The 20256-nt window shown below is 43.9% G+C and overlaps 1 protein-coding gene across 1 annotated transcript in view; it reads right to left on the bottom strand.

The window, feature by feature from the left end:
* ube3a (ubiquitin protein ligase E3A) overlaps positions 1-11887 on the bottom strand; it is an 87658-nt gene extending 75771 nt beyond the window's left edge. The window contains exon 1 of the mRNA XM_072477213.1: positions 11510-11887. Within this exon, the coding sequence (XP_072333314.1) occupies positions 11510-11562 (53 nt within the window). The 5' untranslated portion in view covers positions 11563-11887. The remainder of the gene's footprint in view (positions 1-11509) is intronic.
* Between the last annotated feature and the right edge of the window lie 8369 nt (positions 11888-20256).

The raw sequence follows: 20256 nt of genomic DNA on the forward strand, positions 1-20256 counted from the left end.
GCTTGGGTGACGTTCGGGCTGTCTTGTGAATGCGACTGATGAATCTGGCATTGACGCGACTCGAGGGCTTGGGCATACATGTCGAGTCTAGGGCAGCGGCCTTCCGGACGGGTCCAATTCGACTCTTTCCTCTTCGGTTGCCGCACTGAAGATCTCTCGGTCAGCCTCTTGTGGTCTGTGGAAGAACTCCCGGAGCCTCATTCGCCTGATGAATTCCTCCGTGTCTGCCGCGAGATTGATGGGGTCCATTTTGGTGGTGGTGCAGAAATTGAGCCCTCTGCTGAGGACTTCGAGTTTGTCTGGTTGAAGGGTGTAGTCCAACAAGTTGACAATAGATTTCCCTGTACTGTTTTCTACCGTGGTAGACTGGGTTGCTGCTGGTGGTGATGCCGGGTGTCTCACACTTCCTGTTCTTGGTGTGCATATAGGTGGCGTAGTATCGTTGTCTCATCTGTTTGGCGGTGTTCCGCAGCTGTCTGCTGCGTCCTGAGCACAAGTTGAGAATATGGCCTCTATCTTGGTTGGAGACCAGCTGCGGAACCAGTAGAAAACAATACAGGGAAATCTACTGCTGAAATTTGAAGCTGTCAACCATCTCCACCTCGGCACCATTGATGCAGACAGGGGTGTGTATGATACTTCGCTCCTTAAAGTCAATGGCCAGCTCCTTCGTTTTGCTGACATTTATTGAGATATTGTTGTGGTTACACCACGCCACTAGGTTCTCTACCTCCCTCCTGTACTGACTCAACGTTGTTCGAGATCTGACCCACTACGGTTCTGTCATCAGCAAACCTGTAGATAAGAATTGGAGCCAAATTTTGCCACACTCGTGTATAGGGAGTATAGTAGGAGGCTAAGTACGCAGCCTTGCGCTGCCCCGGTATTGAGGACCATCGTGGAGGTGTTGTTAGGTGAATTGAACATTCTGAATTCTACTTCTGTGTACCCAAACAGGTGTCTGTGGCGATATGGGGATTTTCACAGTAACTTCATTGCAGTGTCAATGTAAGCCTACTTGTGACAATAATAAAGATTATTATTGTTTATCCTTATTGATTGTGGTCTATGGTTCAGAACGCGAGGATCCAGTTGCAGAGGAAGGAGCCAAGTCCTAGGTTTTGAAATGAGCTTGGCTAGGATTATGGTATTGAAGGCAGAGCTGCAGTCAATGAATAAGAGTCTGACGTAGAAGTCCTTGTTGTTGAAATGCTCCAGGGATGAGTGTAGGGTTAGGGAGATGGTGTCGGCTGTGGTGGCATGTAAATTGCAGTGGATCAAAGCATTCTGTGAGTATGGAGTTGGTGTGTCTCATGACCAATCTCTCGAAGCACTTCATAACGATAGATGCCAAGGCCACTGGACAGTAGTCATTGAGGCACATTGCCTGGTTCTTCTTTGGCACCAGTATTATATTCCCGTACCAGCCTCCCCGAACAGGCGCCGGAATGTGGCGACTAGAGGCTTTTCACAGTAACTTCATTTGAAGCCTATTTCTGACAATAGGTGATTTCCATTTTCACGAAGATGGTCTTCTTGAAGCAGGTGGGAACCTCAGAATGGAGTAGGGAGAGGTTGAAGATGTCCGTGAACACACCCGCCAGTTGGTCCACGCAGGATCTTAGTGTACGACCAGAGACTCGACAGGACCTGTCGCTTTCCGAGGTTTCACTTGCAAGATCAAGGAGGCCGATCTGATTTTGTAAGTTGTGATCGTCGGTATGGGTGTCCCAGAGGCTGTTGGGGCAGTTGAGAACGGTTTGATGGTTTCCTGCTCAAAATGAGCATAGAATGCATTGAGTTCATCGGGGATGGGTGCACTGCTGCCGGAGATTCTATGCGGCTTTGCTTTGTAGCCACCTCCATTAGAAACAGTATAAAGAGCTTGGGTTTCTCAATTTATTAGGATAATAATGAGTACTCTATAATGGTGTTTCCCAAGGAAGAGGATACTGACAAATATAGGTACAGGTGGAGATGGTGGAGTTAACGGATGGGGAGAAAATTAATAAGCAAGCTGTATTGAAAAGGCTGGGTGTGCTTAGAGTAGATAAGTTGCATGGTCCAAATAGCTTGCATCCCAGTTTCAAAGCAAGTAGCGTTTGATAGCGGAAGGCTTGCCTTAATAGAACAAAGAACAATACAGCACAAGAACAGGCCCTTCGGCCCTCCAAGCCTGCACCGAACAAGTGTCCTATCTAGACCAACCGCCTGGATCCTTCTATACCTCGTCTGTTCATGCGCCCATCCAGATAAGTCTTAAAGGTCGCTAACGTATCTGTCTTAACCACCTCACTTGGCAGTGCATTACAGGTCACCACCACCCCGTGTAGAAAAAATTCACCCGCACATCTCCGCTGAACCTTTCCTCCTCACCTTGAACTTGTGCCCCCTTGTAATTGTCATTTCCGCCCTGAAAAAAGCCTCCAACTGTTCACCCTATCTATACCCCTAATGATTTTATAAAACTTCTATCAGGTCGCCCCTCAGTCTCCGTCTCTCTAGGGAGAACAATTCCAGTTTATTCAATCTCTCCTCATAGCTAATACCCTCCATACCAGGCAACATCCTGACAAACCCTTTCTGTACTTTTTCCAAAGCCTCCACATCCTTCTGGTAGTGCGGTGACCAGAATTGGACACAGTATTCCAAATGTGGCCTAACCAACGTTCTATATAACTGTAACATTATTTTCGGGCTTTTATACTCGATACCCTGGTCCTATGAAGGGAGCCGAGTTTGCAATTAAGGCAAGATGCACGAAGTACCCAAGTTTAATGACTCGCTATTTATGCGAACTCGTGCTCCACTTCATATCGTAGAACTGCCCATACTTGAAGCAATATATGCTGGGGCATCTTGCACTGAGGTTCGTTGTCTAATAACTGTGCATCAGCTATCAAGTGTGCCAGCAGCAATACGAGTTGCTCAAAAGCAGCAACTGCAACTGAAACAAAAGAGAAAATGCTGAAAAGGCTCAGGTCAGCCATGCATCTGTAGAGGGAACACACCAGTTAATGCTGCAACTTTTATAAACACATATTATTTACACTTGTGTTAGGATCCCGACTAGAACCTAACTATTTTCAATTTGTACAATGAGGAAATGTTACAGTGTCACTATGATAATACTGACCCATAGGTATCTTATGTTAAAACAAACTTTAACTTAAACACAGAATTAACCACACGAGCAACAAAAAAAAAGCTTTGCAAAAGAGAAAACCGTAACTAGTTTCCTAAACCTCCCACTATATTCCAATTTGAAATATATTTCAAATATTACGCATGAATAAAGTTAACAACCAGGGTTTTACTTGCTTTTCTCTGCAGAATCTTTGGAGAGAACGCCTTTCAGGACTAAACTAAAATACCCTTGTTCAGATGAGTGTTCTAGGACAACTGGTTTTTCAGACAGACCTGGCTTCTCCCATTAACTACTTCATCTGCACCCAAAGCCAAGGCATTCTTTTGCCTCATCTTACAAGATGCCCGTTGACTTATTTTGACAGGGCCAAACACACCCCAGGGGTCCTTCAAACAAATAATATTCCATTAGATGGCTACCTGTAAACAAGAAAATAGTTCTCAAGCAGAACGCTTCACCTGCAAGTTAATAATTACCTTACTTTTATGACACCTTAATCACAGCTATAGCAGTCATACTGTCTGTATGCATCTTAACCCAGGTTTTGCTAACATTCCTGCAAAATATGACAATTTCTTACATTCATCGCACTGGGAAAGTTTGTTTAATGGCTAAAGTATATTTAAATTCAACCAGCAGAAGTATACTGTTTCAGGACATGACATGAGGACCGTTGCTGTTTCACTGTTTGCGTTTGAAGGACCACTGAGATGTAGATAATTTGAGGGGTATTGTATTTGGTCCTGGCTAAACAAGTCAAGGGACATCTTGACAGAAGAGACAAAAGAATGCCTTATGCTTTGAGTACAGATGATGTAGTTAATAGGAGGAGGTTTGTATAAAAAGTCAGTTGTCCCTAATGTTTATTTTTATCCTAAAAAGCGTTTCTTTTGCCCCTTTAGATTACCTCAATATTCCCAATAAGGGATTGGAAATTCGGCTGGGCAACTCCCTGGCTCACTAATACTACCTGATTAGTAGTGGTTTGCTTAGTGACTATTTCATTTGTGCACGTCCCACTTTTGCATCCATTGTATTTCTCTTACCCACCCACAACACCCATCTTCATCAAGATAAACCAAATTATGCTGTAACACGCGATGGGCCCATTTTTGTAGTTTGTTGCGAGACAAAGCTCCAGAGCTACAATTCAAAAGATTTAACTTAGAACACAGTCAGAATTCAGCTGGTGCACGAATGCTAACGGTGCCCTAATTCTGAAAGTTACTCGCAAATCTCCTATGGCGAAGCTCCCGTGCAGTATTGAACACTGATAATTAATCTGGTAACCCAGCCTGTGTAAAGCCATTGCTATAACAGGAGCTGAAACTAGTGATGTCAGAGGCATTTGTAACTGCCTGTAAAATTTAATCAACAACATGAGAAATTCACGAAAGTATAATCCAGTAACTCTGCCACATACAAGCGCAAAGAGCTTCAAAAAGCTAGGCAACTGGCATTAAAGTGATATTTGATCTGAACGTGCAAGGCATTTATAGTTTTTCCCTTTTGCCCAGCTACAAGGGCCAATTTATTGAAGAGCTGCTGGGTCACACAAATCAATTAATCAACCCCCCCCCCATAACTAGATACAAGCCAGGAATTACTTCAAAACTTTATGTCAGAATACTCGCATGATACAGATGTTCCGTGAAAAACATGGAGAAAATTTTTGTTTGCTATTATTTTACGAGTTTTTGAATTGTGCCAATTAAGGTGAACATCTGCAAATACCTTCCGTCCATCATTAACATAGCTCTATCCGCAAATATAAATCTACACACCTTGACTTTCCTATATTTACACCCCAAATTTTAGGTACACCATAAGAACATAAGAACTAGGAGCAGGAGAAGGCCATCTGGCCCCTCGAGCCTGCTCCACCATTCAATGAGATCATGGCTGATCTTTTGTGGACTCAGCTCCACTTTCCGGCCCGAACACCATAACCCTTAATTCCTTTATTCTTCAAAAAACTATCTATCTTTATCTTAAAAACATTTAATGAAGGAGCCTCTACTGCTTCACTGGGCAAGGAATTCCAGAAATCAAACTTCTTGTGATTGTTTTTTTCTTCGCCAGGGAAAGCTCAGCACATTATGTATCAAATGCAATTCAGGACATCAGAACTCGTGACTTAAAAAAACTGAATAACATGAAAAACCTCTGTGGTTAGCACTGCTGCCTCACGGCACCGAGGGCCCGGGTTCACTCCTGGCCCCGGGTCAATGTCCATGTGGAGTTTGCACATTCTCCCAGTGTCTGCGTGGGCCTCACCCCCACAATCCTAAAAGATGAGCACGGTAGGTGAATTGGCTATGCTAAATTGCCCCTTAATTGGAAAAATTAGGTACTCTAAATTTATTTTAAAAAGCATTAAGAACCTGCTATGCCTAATGATCACAAATAGTTTGATGCTCAAACCATAATTTTCCATAAAGAACTATATAATAATAATCTTTATTATTGTCACAAGTAGGTTTACATTAACACTGCAATGAAGTGAAAATCCCCTCGTCGCCACACTCCGGCGCCTGTTCAGTTGCACTGAGGAAGATTCAGAATGTCCAAATTACCTAACAGCACCTCTTTCGGGGCTTGTGGGAAAACCAGAGCAACCGGAGGAAACCCACAGGCAGACACGGAGAACGTGCAGACTCCGCACAGACAGTGACCCAAGCCGGGAATCGGACCGGAGACCCTGGCGCTGTGAAGCAACAGTGCTAACCACTGTGCTACCGTGCCACCCAATAGAACCCAAGATGCCGGGTTGGCGCTTTCTTCTGGTATGATTGTGCTGAATTCAGTTGTTTAATGATTCATTCAGCCAATATTGGATTTAGAAAAACTGGCATCTCCACATCATGGCATAAAAAAAGGCACCGATTACAGTACAATTTTCATGCGAGTGGGATTTAGGAAATCCTGGGCGTCATTGCATGGATATTTCTGCTCCGCTCATCAAACATTTCTTAGTGACCATTAGCTAGCCTGAGAAAAACTCTCAAAATTAGACTCTGTAGCCACAGCTGAGGAAATGCACCGTCCACATTCGAAGACAGTTAGTTAGCCTCAGATCGTTTTTTCCTTGCAGCGTTCCCTTGCATGTGCTTACTTCTAGTTCTCAAGTTGCTTTGTGCAACATTATTCCTGCTGTCAAATAATGTTCAATACCATCCAACAAAAAACAGGTCACTTAGTCAACACCCCACCCCACCACCCATAAATATTCATTCTCCCTCACGTGTGCACATTTCATAGGATGCACTGCAGTAACTTGCCAAATCTCCTTCACGAGCACCTTCCAAACCCGTAATCTCTACCACCTAGAAGTAAAAGGGTAGCAGATACATGGGACCACCACCATCTGCAAGTTCACCTCCAAGCCACACACCATCCTGATTTGGAACTATAATCACCATGCCTTCACTGTAGCTGGATCAAAAGAAACCATCTCCCTTCCTAACAGCACATTGGGTGCACCCACACAAGAACTTTAGCTGCTCATGAGAATAGTTCACCGCCACCTTTCCAAGAGGAATTAGCTTTAGGCAACAAATGCTAGCTTTACGAGGTAACGCACACATCTCAAATCTTAAAACAAATAAGACAATGGAAAATAGAGTTATAACAATACTTTCAGAATTGATTTACCGAAGTGAAAATGAGTTACATTTGTTCAATGCAAGTAGCCCAATAGAAATAACTCATTTGACAAATATTCTGGGAGAGAGTGGAATGGCAAATCTGGGAGAGTTGAATGGTATGTGGAGGAAAAATTGATACAAGGCATAAAAGCAATATTGTGGGATAGACAATAGGACCAACCAGATTGATTACTTTTGGATTTTCCAATCGTGTATATTTTCACCTTCATGCCAAGGCCATCATTTTCATAGTCTGCGCAGATCAAATTCAAACGTGGTTCAGAAACAAGACATTTCAATACTACAGTCATGGTCGGTGAAAATTATACAATGCAAGCAGGGAATTTCCTGTCTATAATTCTGAAGATAAATCATTGAGTAGTAAACAAATATGCAAATACCAACAAGACATTCAATGCTCAAAACGTTGATCTGTATGGAGTCATTTGAGGTATTTCATTCCAGAGTCCTTTGGGTAACATCCCTGGAAGAAGTTTAAAATCTAGGGGATATAGTTTCCACTTTGGATGCTATCTGGAAAACACACTTGAAACTGCAGTGGTCATGTTTACCATTCAGATTTCGAACAAAGTGTATCCTAATACTTACAAATGCTAAATCTATCAAATCTCACATGATCAGGCAGCATAACAGAACCTATTTTGTTGTTATTTTTGGCCTGTTAAAAAGTATTCCGTGATATTTTTAAAAGTGATATCTTGATGCAGTTTTATTAATCTGGCAGAAAATGGATGTATCACCAAAATTTTAGTGAGAGTGCAGACTTCTGCTTGTGAGTAACCCAACAATCACTGAAAATGACTTAAAATTATAGGAATCATGTAATAGATTAATTGGTGGCCACGAGCCAACCTTAGTATTTTAAATGTGCCTGTGTACCTAAGAACGCAAATGTAATTTGAAGAACCTTCCACAACCAGTGCAAGCAGCAGATCTGGCCAATTTTGACCTAGGGAGGTGGTCAAGTTTATGTGCAGAGCCTGATTTCAGAATACTGAATCGTGGATAAACAAAAAGGATGGCAGAAAGCACAAGTACCGATAGTTTTTAAGATATGGCAAATTTTTTAAATTCCACAATATTTTATGCTAGTTCGTCCAATTCTACATCCAGATTCCAGCACAAACTGGTAAAAATTCTACCCTCAAGATGCATACTCCAACTTAGAAACTGCATAGGGAAGCACGGTGGTTAGCATTGCTGCCTCACAGTGCCGAGGACCAGAGTTCGATCCCAGCCCCGGGTTACTGTCCGTGAGGAGTTTGCACATTCTCCCAGTGTCTGCGTGGGTCTCACACCTCCACAACCCAAAAGATGTGCAGGTGTGCAGGGTAGGTGGATTGGCCACGCTAAATTGTCCCTTAATTGGGAAAAGAATTGGGTACTCTAAACTAGACAACTTAGAAACTGCATGTTCCCATACTAAGGGTGTTAAGTGGACTGTTTCAGTTCCTTGAGCAGCATCCGTGATTAAGAACATGCCTAATGCTGGCATATTTAGTGTTCTTAGAATGTGATTCTAGTGAGATTGAACCCACCTGCACATTAGAGTTCATTCTACGTTAACAATGAACAAATATTCAATCGCTTTAACTGTGAGGTTCTCAAATTTGGAGCTTTTATTCACTAAAAATTGTTACATCTATTTCAATGTAGCCTTCTTCACGGATGTTATGCATCCACGCTTGACAGTTAACTCAAATTTAACAAAATGAATCAAAAAAAAAAATAATACTTGCTGTATACTAACCTATAAATAATTTTAAAAGCTGCGGTTACTTTTGAAACTTTACCGCAGAACATTCAATGCAATAAATGTTCTGCAGTGCAAAAAGGGTGAAAGAAAAAATTACCGTATTACAGTAGTTAACAAATTAAGAGCCATGAGCAGAATGCTGTTTTCAGTTTATGGCCAGCACATCACCTGAATACATGTTGCAATATTATTTGAAATGATGTTTAATAAAATTGACAAGACAATGCAAATCCCAATGAGCTTTTTTCCCCCTACCCCTTGCATTTTCTTCTCTTCAGCAATCTCTAGTACTTCATATAAATTGCCGAGGTGTGAGCCACAGAATTGACTTTGAGTGTACAGGGACAATTATTAGAATCCAATTTTGTATCTATGTGCACACTTTCTGGGGGTGGGAGAATTTGGGGCATTCCTGGTCTACTGGGTGCTAAGCCAAGGAGGAGATAAACTTACATAACTTCACCATCTGGAGAGCTGATCAGAGGTATTCTGGTCTTGACTGTGCAAACGCACTAGTCCAACTAAATGTAGCAACTCTACTGTACTTACGACCTAAATATAGAATAATTCATAGCAAAGTTATTTTCTAAGCAACCAGAATAACCATCATGGCTAATTCTGATGTAGATTTACTCCTTGTAATAAATTAGATAAATAACACCCATTACTGCTTCCAAATAAAGAAATTACTCCATCTCCAGGGAGAGATCCCGACGATGATTAGATTTTTCAACAAAGTGCACCAGGTCCAAATTTGAATGACAAACCCCAGAAGCAATTTGTGGAAATAATTTCATTGTTGGAATACACCTGCAAAACAGAGAATTTCTCACCACCAAGCATGTCTTGGTAATTTCAGTGATGCAAATCAATACTCATGTTTGATCATTAAAATCCAACCAATATACCACTGCTCTCAATCAACTTCTATTAAAATTATTGATTTAGTAAATCCTGTAGCTATCTGGGGCAATCCGATATATAGGATGGCATTAAGACACCTGTGGCCTTTACAAGAGCTCAATCACACTTCTTCACATGATTGAGAGCTCTTGGAGAGGGTATTGTACAGTGTGAAGTGCCAGGTTTAAACAGGTGGAACTGAACACGTCATTTGCATTTTACACTATTGCAGTCACTGTTTAATTAAATCATGATTTCAAAAAAGGAAAACAATTTCAGTTCATATTACAAGTGGTGATTCTATGTAACATGCTCAAAACAGGAATTTTTCATCAACTTTTCAGCTGAAATCATTGAATAGTACAACACAGGAGGCCATTCAGCCCAGAGTCTGCACCAGTTATTTCAAAGAAAGTCCAGTTAACTATCGCACACCCCCACATGGTTTCTCCCTATATTTTTCTTCAACCATTTACCTATGTTGCCTCGAAGCCAACAAACTGTCAGGGAGTGCATTCCAAATCCTAACCACTCTTGTGAAAAGTGTTTCCTCATGCCACTGTTTCTTTTGGCAATCAAGTTATGTCTTATCGGATTATCAATCCTTCAGACATTGAAAACAGCTTCTATCTAATCCCTTCATAATTTTAATCACCATCCAATCCAGTCAGGTTTTGTAGCTCGAGAACAACCTCAGATTCCCTGTAATCCTTCATCGCTTCTGTACCCTATACCAAGTTTTCACATACTTCTTCAAAGTATGGTGCCCAGAATTGGGAATAGTCAGTGCGTGGTCAAAACTTGTATGTATAGCAAAACTTTGGCTTTCGTACTTTTTGCCTCCACTTATAAACTCACCGAAAGGCAAGGTTTCAGTATGATACACTTATACCCCACAGCTTTATCAGACAATGATACACAACTTGGTCGTTCATTTTTTAAAATAAATTTATAGTACCCAATTATTTTTTTCCAATTAAGGGGCAATGTAGCCTACTCTACACATCTTTCAGTTGTGTGGGTGAGACCCATGCAGACACAGGGAGAATGTGCAAACTCCACACGGACAACGACCCAGGATCAAACCCAGATCCTCAGCGCTGCGCCACTGTGCCGCCCGAATCTGGTTGTTCATAGTATGTTACCAACCCTCTTCTTTGAGCCTAGCCATATGCAATATCCAGACAGCAACATCCAAAAAGCCTTGAACCTCACATGTACCGCAAGCAAATCTGTGCACAAGAGAATATCTTGAACTAATAGTGACTTCTAGTTTAACTTCCAAATTTAAAAATGACAAACCTTCCAGTAAATTTGCCCCAACCAATTTACCTACAATAATGTACAATTTCTATACACACAATTGGTATTTGTTAACAAAAAAAAAAATACACTTTGTATGGAGTGATAAATATTTCCTCATTTCAAATTGAGGCATCAAAATGCCAAGAATAGAACATATGAGAGAGCAAAGTATAGCCAATGCTGAAATATAAACTGAAAACGCTGAAAATCAGCAGGTCCATAATCTGCACTAATTCTGATGAAGGATCACTGACCTCTACTCTGTGTGTACAGATGCAGCCAGGCGTGCTGAGCATTTCCAACAATTCCCAATCCATTGGAGCAAAAAAATAACCCCCATTCGTCAGTCCTCCAAGAAGCAATCAGACTTCTTCTGGGAGCCTCTTGCCAGCCTTCGGCAAGGAAACTGAGCATCAGCTGCCCGAGTTCTGATCCAGCACAGGATTTTAGAAAAAAAGTTAGGGTGGAAAGGAAAACACACTTTACTGACCATAAAAAAAAGTTAACGTCAAAGCAATAAATGACTCATTTAGAAAAAAAAAATCTATCAATGAAATTAAGGAGTGACCACTTAAAAAGTGGCAAGCAGCAGGGTCAGCTAATAAGACGAATAGGCCACCAAAAGGGGAGGGGGTTCAAAGAAGCAGAGCCAGACTAGGCCCCGGGTCCTGGTCACCGGGGAAGGAGACCAGGGCCGACCTAAGGAGTTGGGATTTAAGTAGCACCGACCTTGCGTTCGCCTCCGGTGGCGCACACTCCGAGCTGGCCTCGGCGGAATTCATACGAAAGTGCGGGATGTCGCCTTTCAGCCTGGGTTTCCCTCCTCTCCAGGCCGGACGGGGGGTGTGTGTGTGTGTCCGCACCGAGCAGCCTTTCTCTCTCTCCCTCCCTCTCTGAACGAGGAGATTTTAATGTCGCTCCGAAGCAGTTGGGGAAGGGTAGGTAGCACACGCTCTTTTCCTCTGCGGCCCTTGTCCCTAGCACTCCAGCTGGCCTGGGCCTCGCTCTTGTTGTTGTTGTCGTCGCTGCTGCAACCGCCGCCGATGCTCTGGGCCTCCCCGCTCCGCCATCTTGATTTGAGGGCGACTCTCCCGCTGGTGCTTCCCAGCCTGCACAGCGCCGCGCATGACAGCTGTCAGTCCTCCCCCCCCCCCCCCCCCCCCCCCGGCAGGCCCCTCCCACTTACCACCCAGGGCTCTTAAAGAGACAGCGCCCACCCTGGTCACCGTGTCCCCGAACCTGGCCAAAGGTCCCTTGTTGCGCAACCGCCAGCACCGCACATGTGTGCTGCACCCTGGAAGCTCTCCTTCATTCAATTCTAAATCATTTATAAAAACCACAAACATCAAGGGCCCATGCAGGACCCCACTGGCACAGACTTCAAGTCAGAAAAACACAGCTTGACCATCACCCTCTGTTTCCTGCCACTCAGCCAATTTTGGATCCAATTTGCCAAATTTCCTTGGATCTCATGGGCTCTTACCTTCACTATCAGTCTCCCATGTGGGACATTATCAACAGCCTTGCTGAAGCCCAAGTAAACTAGTCAAATGCATTTCCTTCATCTACACACCTGGTCACCTCTTCGAAAAATTCAGTCAAGTTGGTCAGACATGACCTCCTCTTAACAAAACCATGCGGACTGTTCTTGATTAATCCCTGCCTCTCCAAATGCAGATTAATTCTGTATCTCCGAATTGTTTGCAATAGTTTCCCCACCACTGAGGTTAGATTGACTGGCCTATAGTTTCCTGGTTTATTCCTTCCTCCCTTCTTGGTACCACATTTGCTATCCTCCCGTCCTCCGGCACCTCTCCTGTGGCCTGAGAAAAATTGCAAATTATTGCCCGCGCCCCTGCTATTCCCTCCCTTGCCTCACTCAACAGCCTGGGATACACGTCATCTGGCCCTGGATATTTGTCTACATTTAAGACTGCCAGACCACTCAGAACCTTCTCTCTGTCTATGTTAATTTCTTTAATTTTATTACAGTCCTCCTCCCTAATTTCTATACCCCCATCATACTTACATCCAATGGTTCCACACACAAATTACCACTGTGGTCCCTAATGGACCCTACTCTTTCCCTAGTTATTATTTTACCCTTAATGTACTTGCAAAACAATTTAGCATTTTCCTTCATTATACCTGTCAGGGTCCTTTCATGTTCCCTTTTGTTCTTCTAATTTCCTTTTTAAGTTCCCTCTTGCAAATTCCATATGCCTCTAGGGCTCCTGCTCTTTTGAGACCTAAGCCTCCCTTTTTCTCCTTATCCACTGCTGAATATCCCTCGATATCCAAGGTTCACTGGATTTGTTGGTCCCATCCTTTTTCTTGATTGAACCATGTTGGCCCTGTACTCTCCCTCTTTCCTTCTTGAATGCGTCCCACTTTATCTCACTCACCTAAAAGTGTTTGCTCCCAGTCCACTCTGTCCAAATCATATCTGATTTTATTAAAATCGGCCTTCCCCCAGTTCCCCCAGGTTGGAACTATGATCTCAAGCCCATCCTTGTCCTTTTCCATAACAATATTGAATTTGACGGAGTTATGATCACTGCCTGCAAAATGTTCCCCCACTGATACTTCAACCACATGCCCAGCTACGTAACCGAAAATTACATCCAGGACCCACTCTTGTAGGTCCTTCCAAATACAGGTTTAAAAAGTTCTCCTGGACAAATTTAAGAATTCCACTCCCTCTAAACATTTCACACTATGGCTACCCCAGTTAATATTAGGAATGTTGAAATCCCCCACTATCACCACACTATTACTTTTACACTTCTCTGAAATTTGCCTACATTTCTGCTTTTCTATTTATCTTGGACTGTTAGGGGGCCTATGGAACACTCCCAGCATTGTGATTGCCCCTTTTTGGTTTTTAAGTTCTCCCCATATGGCTTCAATTGAAGTGCCTTCTAAGATGGTGTCTCTCCTTACTGCTGTAGTTGATTCCCTGATCAAAATTGCTACACCTCGGGCAGCAAGCGGCACAGTGGTTAGCACTGCTGCCTCACGATGCTGAGGACCCGGGTTTGATTCCGTCCCCAGGTCACTGTCTATGTGGAGTTTGCACATTTCCCGCATGTTTGCGTGGGTCTCACCCCCAGAACCCCAAAAGATGTGCAGGGTAGGTGAATTGGCCATGCTAAACTGCCCATAATTGGGGAAAAAAAGAATTGGGTACTGTAAATTTACTTTTAAAGAATTGTGACACCCCCTCCAATTTTACCTGCTTCCCTATCTCGCCTGAGGATTCTGTATCCTCGAATAATGAGCTGCCCCTCCTGCCCCCCTCTCCACCATGTCTCAGTGGCAGCAATTACATCATACATCAATTTAATTACATCAATTCATTACATCAAATTACATCAATTTAATTTGTGCCCTCAATTCATCTGCCTCGTTCATCAGACCCCTTGCATTAAAATAAATACCATCCAATCTTGCCAAACTCCCTTGTGACTTAACTGGTCTAGACGTTCTAAGCCTTCCTGACTCACTTGATGTCTCTTCTAATTTTGGCTGTGCATATATCCCTGCTGAATCTCTCTCAGGATTCCAGGCCCCTGTCAAGGTAATTTACCCCCCCCTCCCCTCCCCCCCCCCCCCCCCCCCCCCCTCCAACAGCACTAGCAAACCTCCCTGTAAGGTCACTGGTCCCATTTCAGTTCAGGTGCAAACCATCTGCCTTGTACAGGTCCCAACATCCCCCAAAACGGTCCCAATGTTCCAGAAATCTAAATGCCTCCCTCCTACACCATTTCTCTGGCCATGCATTCATCTGGACTAACCTCGTATTTCTAAACTCACTAGCACATGGCACTGGATGTAACCAAGAGATTGAAACCTTTTGGGTCCTATTTTTTAAGCTACTTCCTAGCTCCCTAAATTCTACTTTCAGGACCTCATCCCTTTTTCTGCCTAGATTGCTGGTACCACTGTGTGCCACAATATCTGTCTGTTTGCCCTCCCTCTTTCAGAATGCCCTGCAGCCATTCAGTGACATCCCTGACCCTGGCACCAGGGAGGAAACATACCATGCTGGAGTCTCTTTTGTGGCCACTGAAACACCTATCTGTTCCCCTTGCAATTGAATTCCCTCCCACTGTATCCCTGGCATTCCTCCTCCCCTTTTGTGCAGCAGACTCACCCATGGTGCCATGAGGCACCCATGAGATTGGCTGCCACTGCTTTCCCCAACACAGTCATCTTCCCCAACCGTGTCCAAAACGGTACATCTGTTAGAAAGGGGGACGGTCACAGGGGGACCTACCTGCCTTCCTCTACACTGTCTGGTGGTCACCCATGCCCTTTCTGCCTGTTCAATCCTCACCTGTGGTGTGACCAATCCCACGTCCTACTACCCACCTCGAAGATGAAGATCCAGCCCAATATGTCCAGAAATGATACTAATTGTCTTTTGAAACAGTTTGCACCAGTTGTTTCTGTATTTTTCTTTCTCCTGATTTAGTCTGTGTGGAAAAAATTCTGCCCTGCTTCTCCTCCTTACTTCAACCTTCCTAATCCTTCATTTGTTTCCATTAATGCTTGAATGCTTAAGCATCCCCATTGTTATCTTTAGTAGCAAGCGGAGCAAAGGGGGTGGACCTCTATTTGTACTGTTTTAGAAGCTCTTTTCTCCTCATCCACATTATGCACTTTTTTTCTCCCCTTCTTTCTTCAAGATATTCAGCCCTTGATGGGTGCAGTGATATGTGTACTGGCTGCATTAAAGTACGTCACTCAAGGAGCCTGCACGTGGCTGCAGGTTGGAGTATATACTGCAGCTGAGCCCACAGTTGTTCAGTTGGTAGCACTCTTATTTCTAGATCATCGGATCCTGGGCTTAAGTTTCACTCCAGGGCTTGAGTACAGCACTGTCAGAAATGCTGCATTTTGGATGAGTCATTGAACTGAGCTCCCAACTGCTTGCTTGGGTGGATTGGAGCGGCCCCGTAGCCCAGTGGTAAGCACTGTTGCTTCACAGCGCCAGGGTCCCAGATTCGATTCCCGGCTTGGGTCACTGTCTATGTGGGCTTCCTCTGGCTACTCCGGTTTCATCCCACAAGTCCCGAAAGATGTGCTGTTAGGTGAATTGGACGTTCTGAATTCTCCCTCTGTGTACCCGAACAGGCGCCGGAGTGTGGCGACTAGGGGATTTTCACAGTAACTTCATTGAAATGTTAATGTAAGCCTACTTGTGGCACTAATTAAGATTATTATTATTATAAAAGATCCTTCGGCATTATTTTGAAGAAGAGCAGAGGATTTGTCCACAGTGCCCTGGCCAGTATCTGTCACTCAATCAAAATGTCAAAAAAATAAACAGATTATCAGGTCAGTCTCACATTGCTGTGTCTGGGACTTCACAGTGCACAAATTGGGCTGCCATATGTTTCTGACATTACAACAGTGACTCCATTTCAAAAGTGCTTCAATCAGCGCCTTTGGGCATCCAGTGGTCATGAAAGTGTTATATAAATGCAATACTTTCTTCTTTTTTCCACTCCTGAAGGAGTTCTTTTTGTTTCCATTTTCCTCTTCTATTTCTTGAAGATAATGACTTCGGACAACTTATTGTTCCCTGGATGTCAGCTGTAACCTTGCCTCAAAACATGCTCTTTGTCCTGTTTACCCCTATTTCTCATCCTCACTGATCAACATTGGCTACTTGTTGGGGGAGAGACGTTGGCTACTTGTCCCACAACACATCAGATTTAATTTAGGGGCGACAAGGTAGCACAGTGGTTAGCACTGCTGCCTCACAGCTCCAGGGTCCCAAGATCAATTCCAGCCTCGGGTGACTGTGTGGAGTTTGCACTCTCTCCCCGTGTCTGCGTGGGTTTCCTCCGGGTGCTCCGGTTTCCTCCCACAGTCCAAAGATGTGCAGGTTAGGTGGATTGGCCATGATAAATTGCCCCTTAGTGTCCAAAAGGTTGGGTTATGGGGATGGGGTGGAGGTGTGGGCTCTTTCCAAGGGCTGATGCAGACTTGATGGGCCAAATGTCCTCCTTCTTCACGATGATTCTAATATGCCCCATGACACTGGCCAACCTTTCCTATCAAACTTCTTCAATTTTGTTTCTTCTCTGGCTTTCCAGCTCCGTCTTTTTATGCACCTTTCCATTCTCCACCCCGCCATTAGTGGTGGAGACTTCAACCTCCTTCCCTAAACCATTCTACCTCTCCATTTCTCTCTCCACGTTTACAGATAAGCCCTTCTCAAAATTCTTATCTTCAACTGCGTTTTTTCGTCTCTCCCCCAATTTTCACTCCTTGACTTGGCTGGCATCTTTTGCTTTGTTTTGTTCTCTTCCATTTCTGTAACGGCCTGCAGTGTTTTCTATTTTGAAATTTGCAATATAAATGCAAATTGGCTGTATGTTGATGGCTGGCAGGCTACTTTCACTTTGATGATATAGCAACCAAGCTAATGACTGTACACTACCACTCTTCACAAGTTGTCTTTGGACATTGGCCAGGAGATATTCCTTAAGAGGCAATAGGAATGGGAAGACGGAGCAAATCTCTGTGAATGAGTGGTAATTCCATGTATTCCAGCTAGGCACAATCTTGCGCACATCCAAAGTCTGCATGAGCAATCACACACACCCACATCCTTACACATACTCACATACACAATCATATACACATTCTCAGGCACAGTCACACACACACGCACTCATATACTTACACATGCACATACACACACACTCTCAGGCACAGTCACACTCACATACATACCCACATACACACCCAATCATACACACACACACTCAGTCACTCACACACGCAATCATACATACACACACACATTCTCAGACATAGTTACACACACACACTCACATACTTAGACACATACTCACACTCAGTCATTCACACACACACACACACACACAATCGTACACACACTCTCAGACACAATCACACACATACACTCATGTGCTCACATACACAATCATATATACACTCTCAGACACAGTCACGCATACATTCATATACTTACACACAATCATACACACTCACTCTCAGGCACAGCCACACACATACTTACACACATACTCACACACCCAATCATACACACACACTCAGTCACTCACACACTCAATCATACATACACACACACACTCTCAGGCATAGTTACACACACTCACATACTTACACACATACTCACACTCAGTCACTCACACACTCTCACACACACACTCTCAAACACAATCACACACACACTCATATGCTCACATACACAATTATATACACACTCTCAGACACAGTCACGCATACACTCATATACTTACACACAATCATACACACACTCTCTCAGGCACAGCCACATACACACTCACATACTTACAGACATACTCACACACCCAATCATACACACACACACAGTCACTCAGACACACAATCATACACACACTCTCCGACAGTCACACATTCACATATTTACACAAATACTCACACACATAATCACACACACACATACACACTGTCAGACACAATCACACACTCACATATTTACACATATACTCACACACATAATCATACACACTCTCAGACAGTCACTCACAAACACTTACACACACACAATCATAAACACACACTCCCAGACACAGTCACACACGCACTCTCATATACTTACACACAATCATACACACAGACACTCTCAGACACAGTCACACACTCACATATTTACACATATACTGACACACACAATCACACACACACATACACACTCAGACAGTCACTCACACACACTTACACACACACAATCATAACCACACACACACACACTCCCATACACAGTCACACACACACACTCATATACTTACACACAATCATACACACATGCTCATTGACATACACACACTCACACAGTCAGGATTGGATTTTCTGGCCCCACCCACCGCCGGGATTATCACATCTTGGTGAAAGTTTTTTTTAAAAATGCATTCTCCTTTTTCACATTTTCTTCCAAATTTACACCCAACAATAAACAATAATCAGTAACGAATGTAATGTCAATCCCCATATCAATAACAACGATCCCATCCTCCCACCAAACCCCCAAACATTAGCCCGCATGTTAACATAAACAAATGACAAAGAGGAATCAGGAATCACCAACAGTCACTATTAACACATATACAGTCCCCCTCCCCCAACCCTCCCAGCCCCCAATTCCCCTAATGTTCGATGTGATCCAATTCTCTAAAGTGCATAATGAATAACGCCCATGAATTGTAGAACCCCCTCCATCCTTCCACTCAGTTCAAATTTGACCTTTTCAAGCGTCAAGAATTCCAGCAGATCCCCCCGCCACGCCAGGACACAGGGTGGAGAGGTTGATCTCCACCCTAACAGGATCCGCCTTCGGACGATCAACGAGGCGAAGGCTACAATTTCTGCCTCTGCGCCCGTTTCCAACCCCGGCTGATCCAACACCCCGAATATGGCCTCCCGAGGGCCCGGGTCCAGTTTCACGTGTACCACTTTAGAGATTACCCTAGACACCTCCTTCCAGTAATCCTCCAGCTTTGGACAGGACCAAAACATATGAACGTGGTTTGAGGGGCCTTCCCACAATGTTCAAATACATTGTCTACCCTCTTAAAGAGCCGGCTCATTCTCACCCTTGTAAGGTACGCTCTATACACCACCTTCAGCTATATCAGCCCCAACCTCGCACACAAAGTGGAGGCGTTCACCCTCTGGAGCACCTCACACCAGAACCCCTCCTCCATAACTCTCCCAACTCTTCCTCCCACTTTGCCTTGATCCCTTCTAGTGGCGCCTTCTCCTCCTCCAAAATAGCCCCGTAAACTGCCGATACTACCCCCTTCTCCAGTCCCCCTGTCGTCAGCACCTCCTCCAGCAATGTGGAAGCTGGCTCTACTGGGAAGCTCTGTATCTCCTTTCTGGCAAAGTCTCGAACCTGCACGTCCCGGTGAAAGTTAATGGACATTCGGCTGGACTGACGAATCACCGTGGCAGGTCCGGCCATGATGGGTCTCAAAAATCCCGGCCTCATACTCACACAGACACACATACTCACATGCATGCACACACTCACAAACACACACCCTATTAATTGTATGAAAATTGCATTTAATTATAAGCAGGTGGAGGACATTAATTGGGGTTTCACCTGAACACACAAAAAGAGACTTATTGAAAATTTTATGTGCCTGTAATTTTAAAAAAATATATCTTTATGGGCTGTGGTCACCGCTGGCTAGGCCACATACATTGTCCTTCCCTCATTGCCCTTGAGAAGGTGGTGGTGTGCTGCCTTCTTGAACCGCTCCAGTGCCTCAGGTGTAGGTAAACCTCCAAAAAGATGAGGTGTTGGGCGTCTTGAAAAATATTAAGGTGGATAAGTCCCCAGGGCCTGATGGGATCTACCACAGAATACTGAAGGAGGCAAGAGAGGAAATTGCTGAAGCCAAAATCTTTGGATCCTCACTGTC

This window comes from Scyliorhinus torazame, chromosome 15 (genome assembly GCF_047496885.1).
Source record: "Scyliorhinus torazame isolate Kashiwa2021f chromosome 15, sScyTor2.1, whole genome shotgun sequence".
NCBI lineage: Eukaryota > Metazoa > Chordata > Chondrichthyes > Carcharhiniformes > Scyliorhinidae > Scyliorhinus > Scyliorhinus torazame.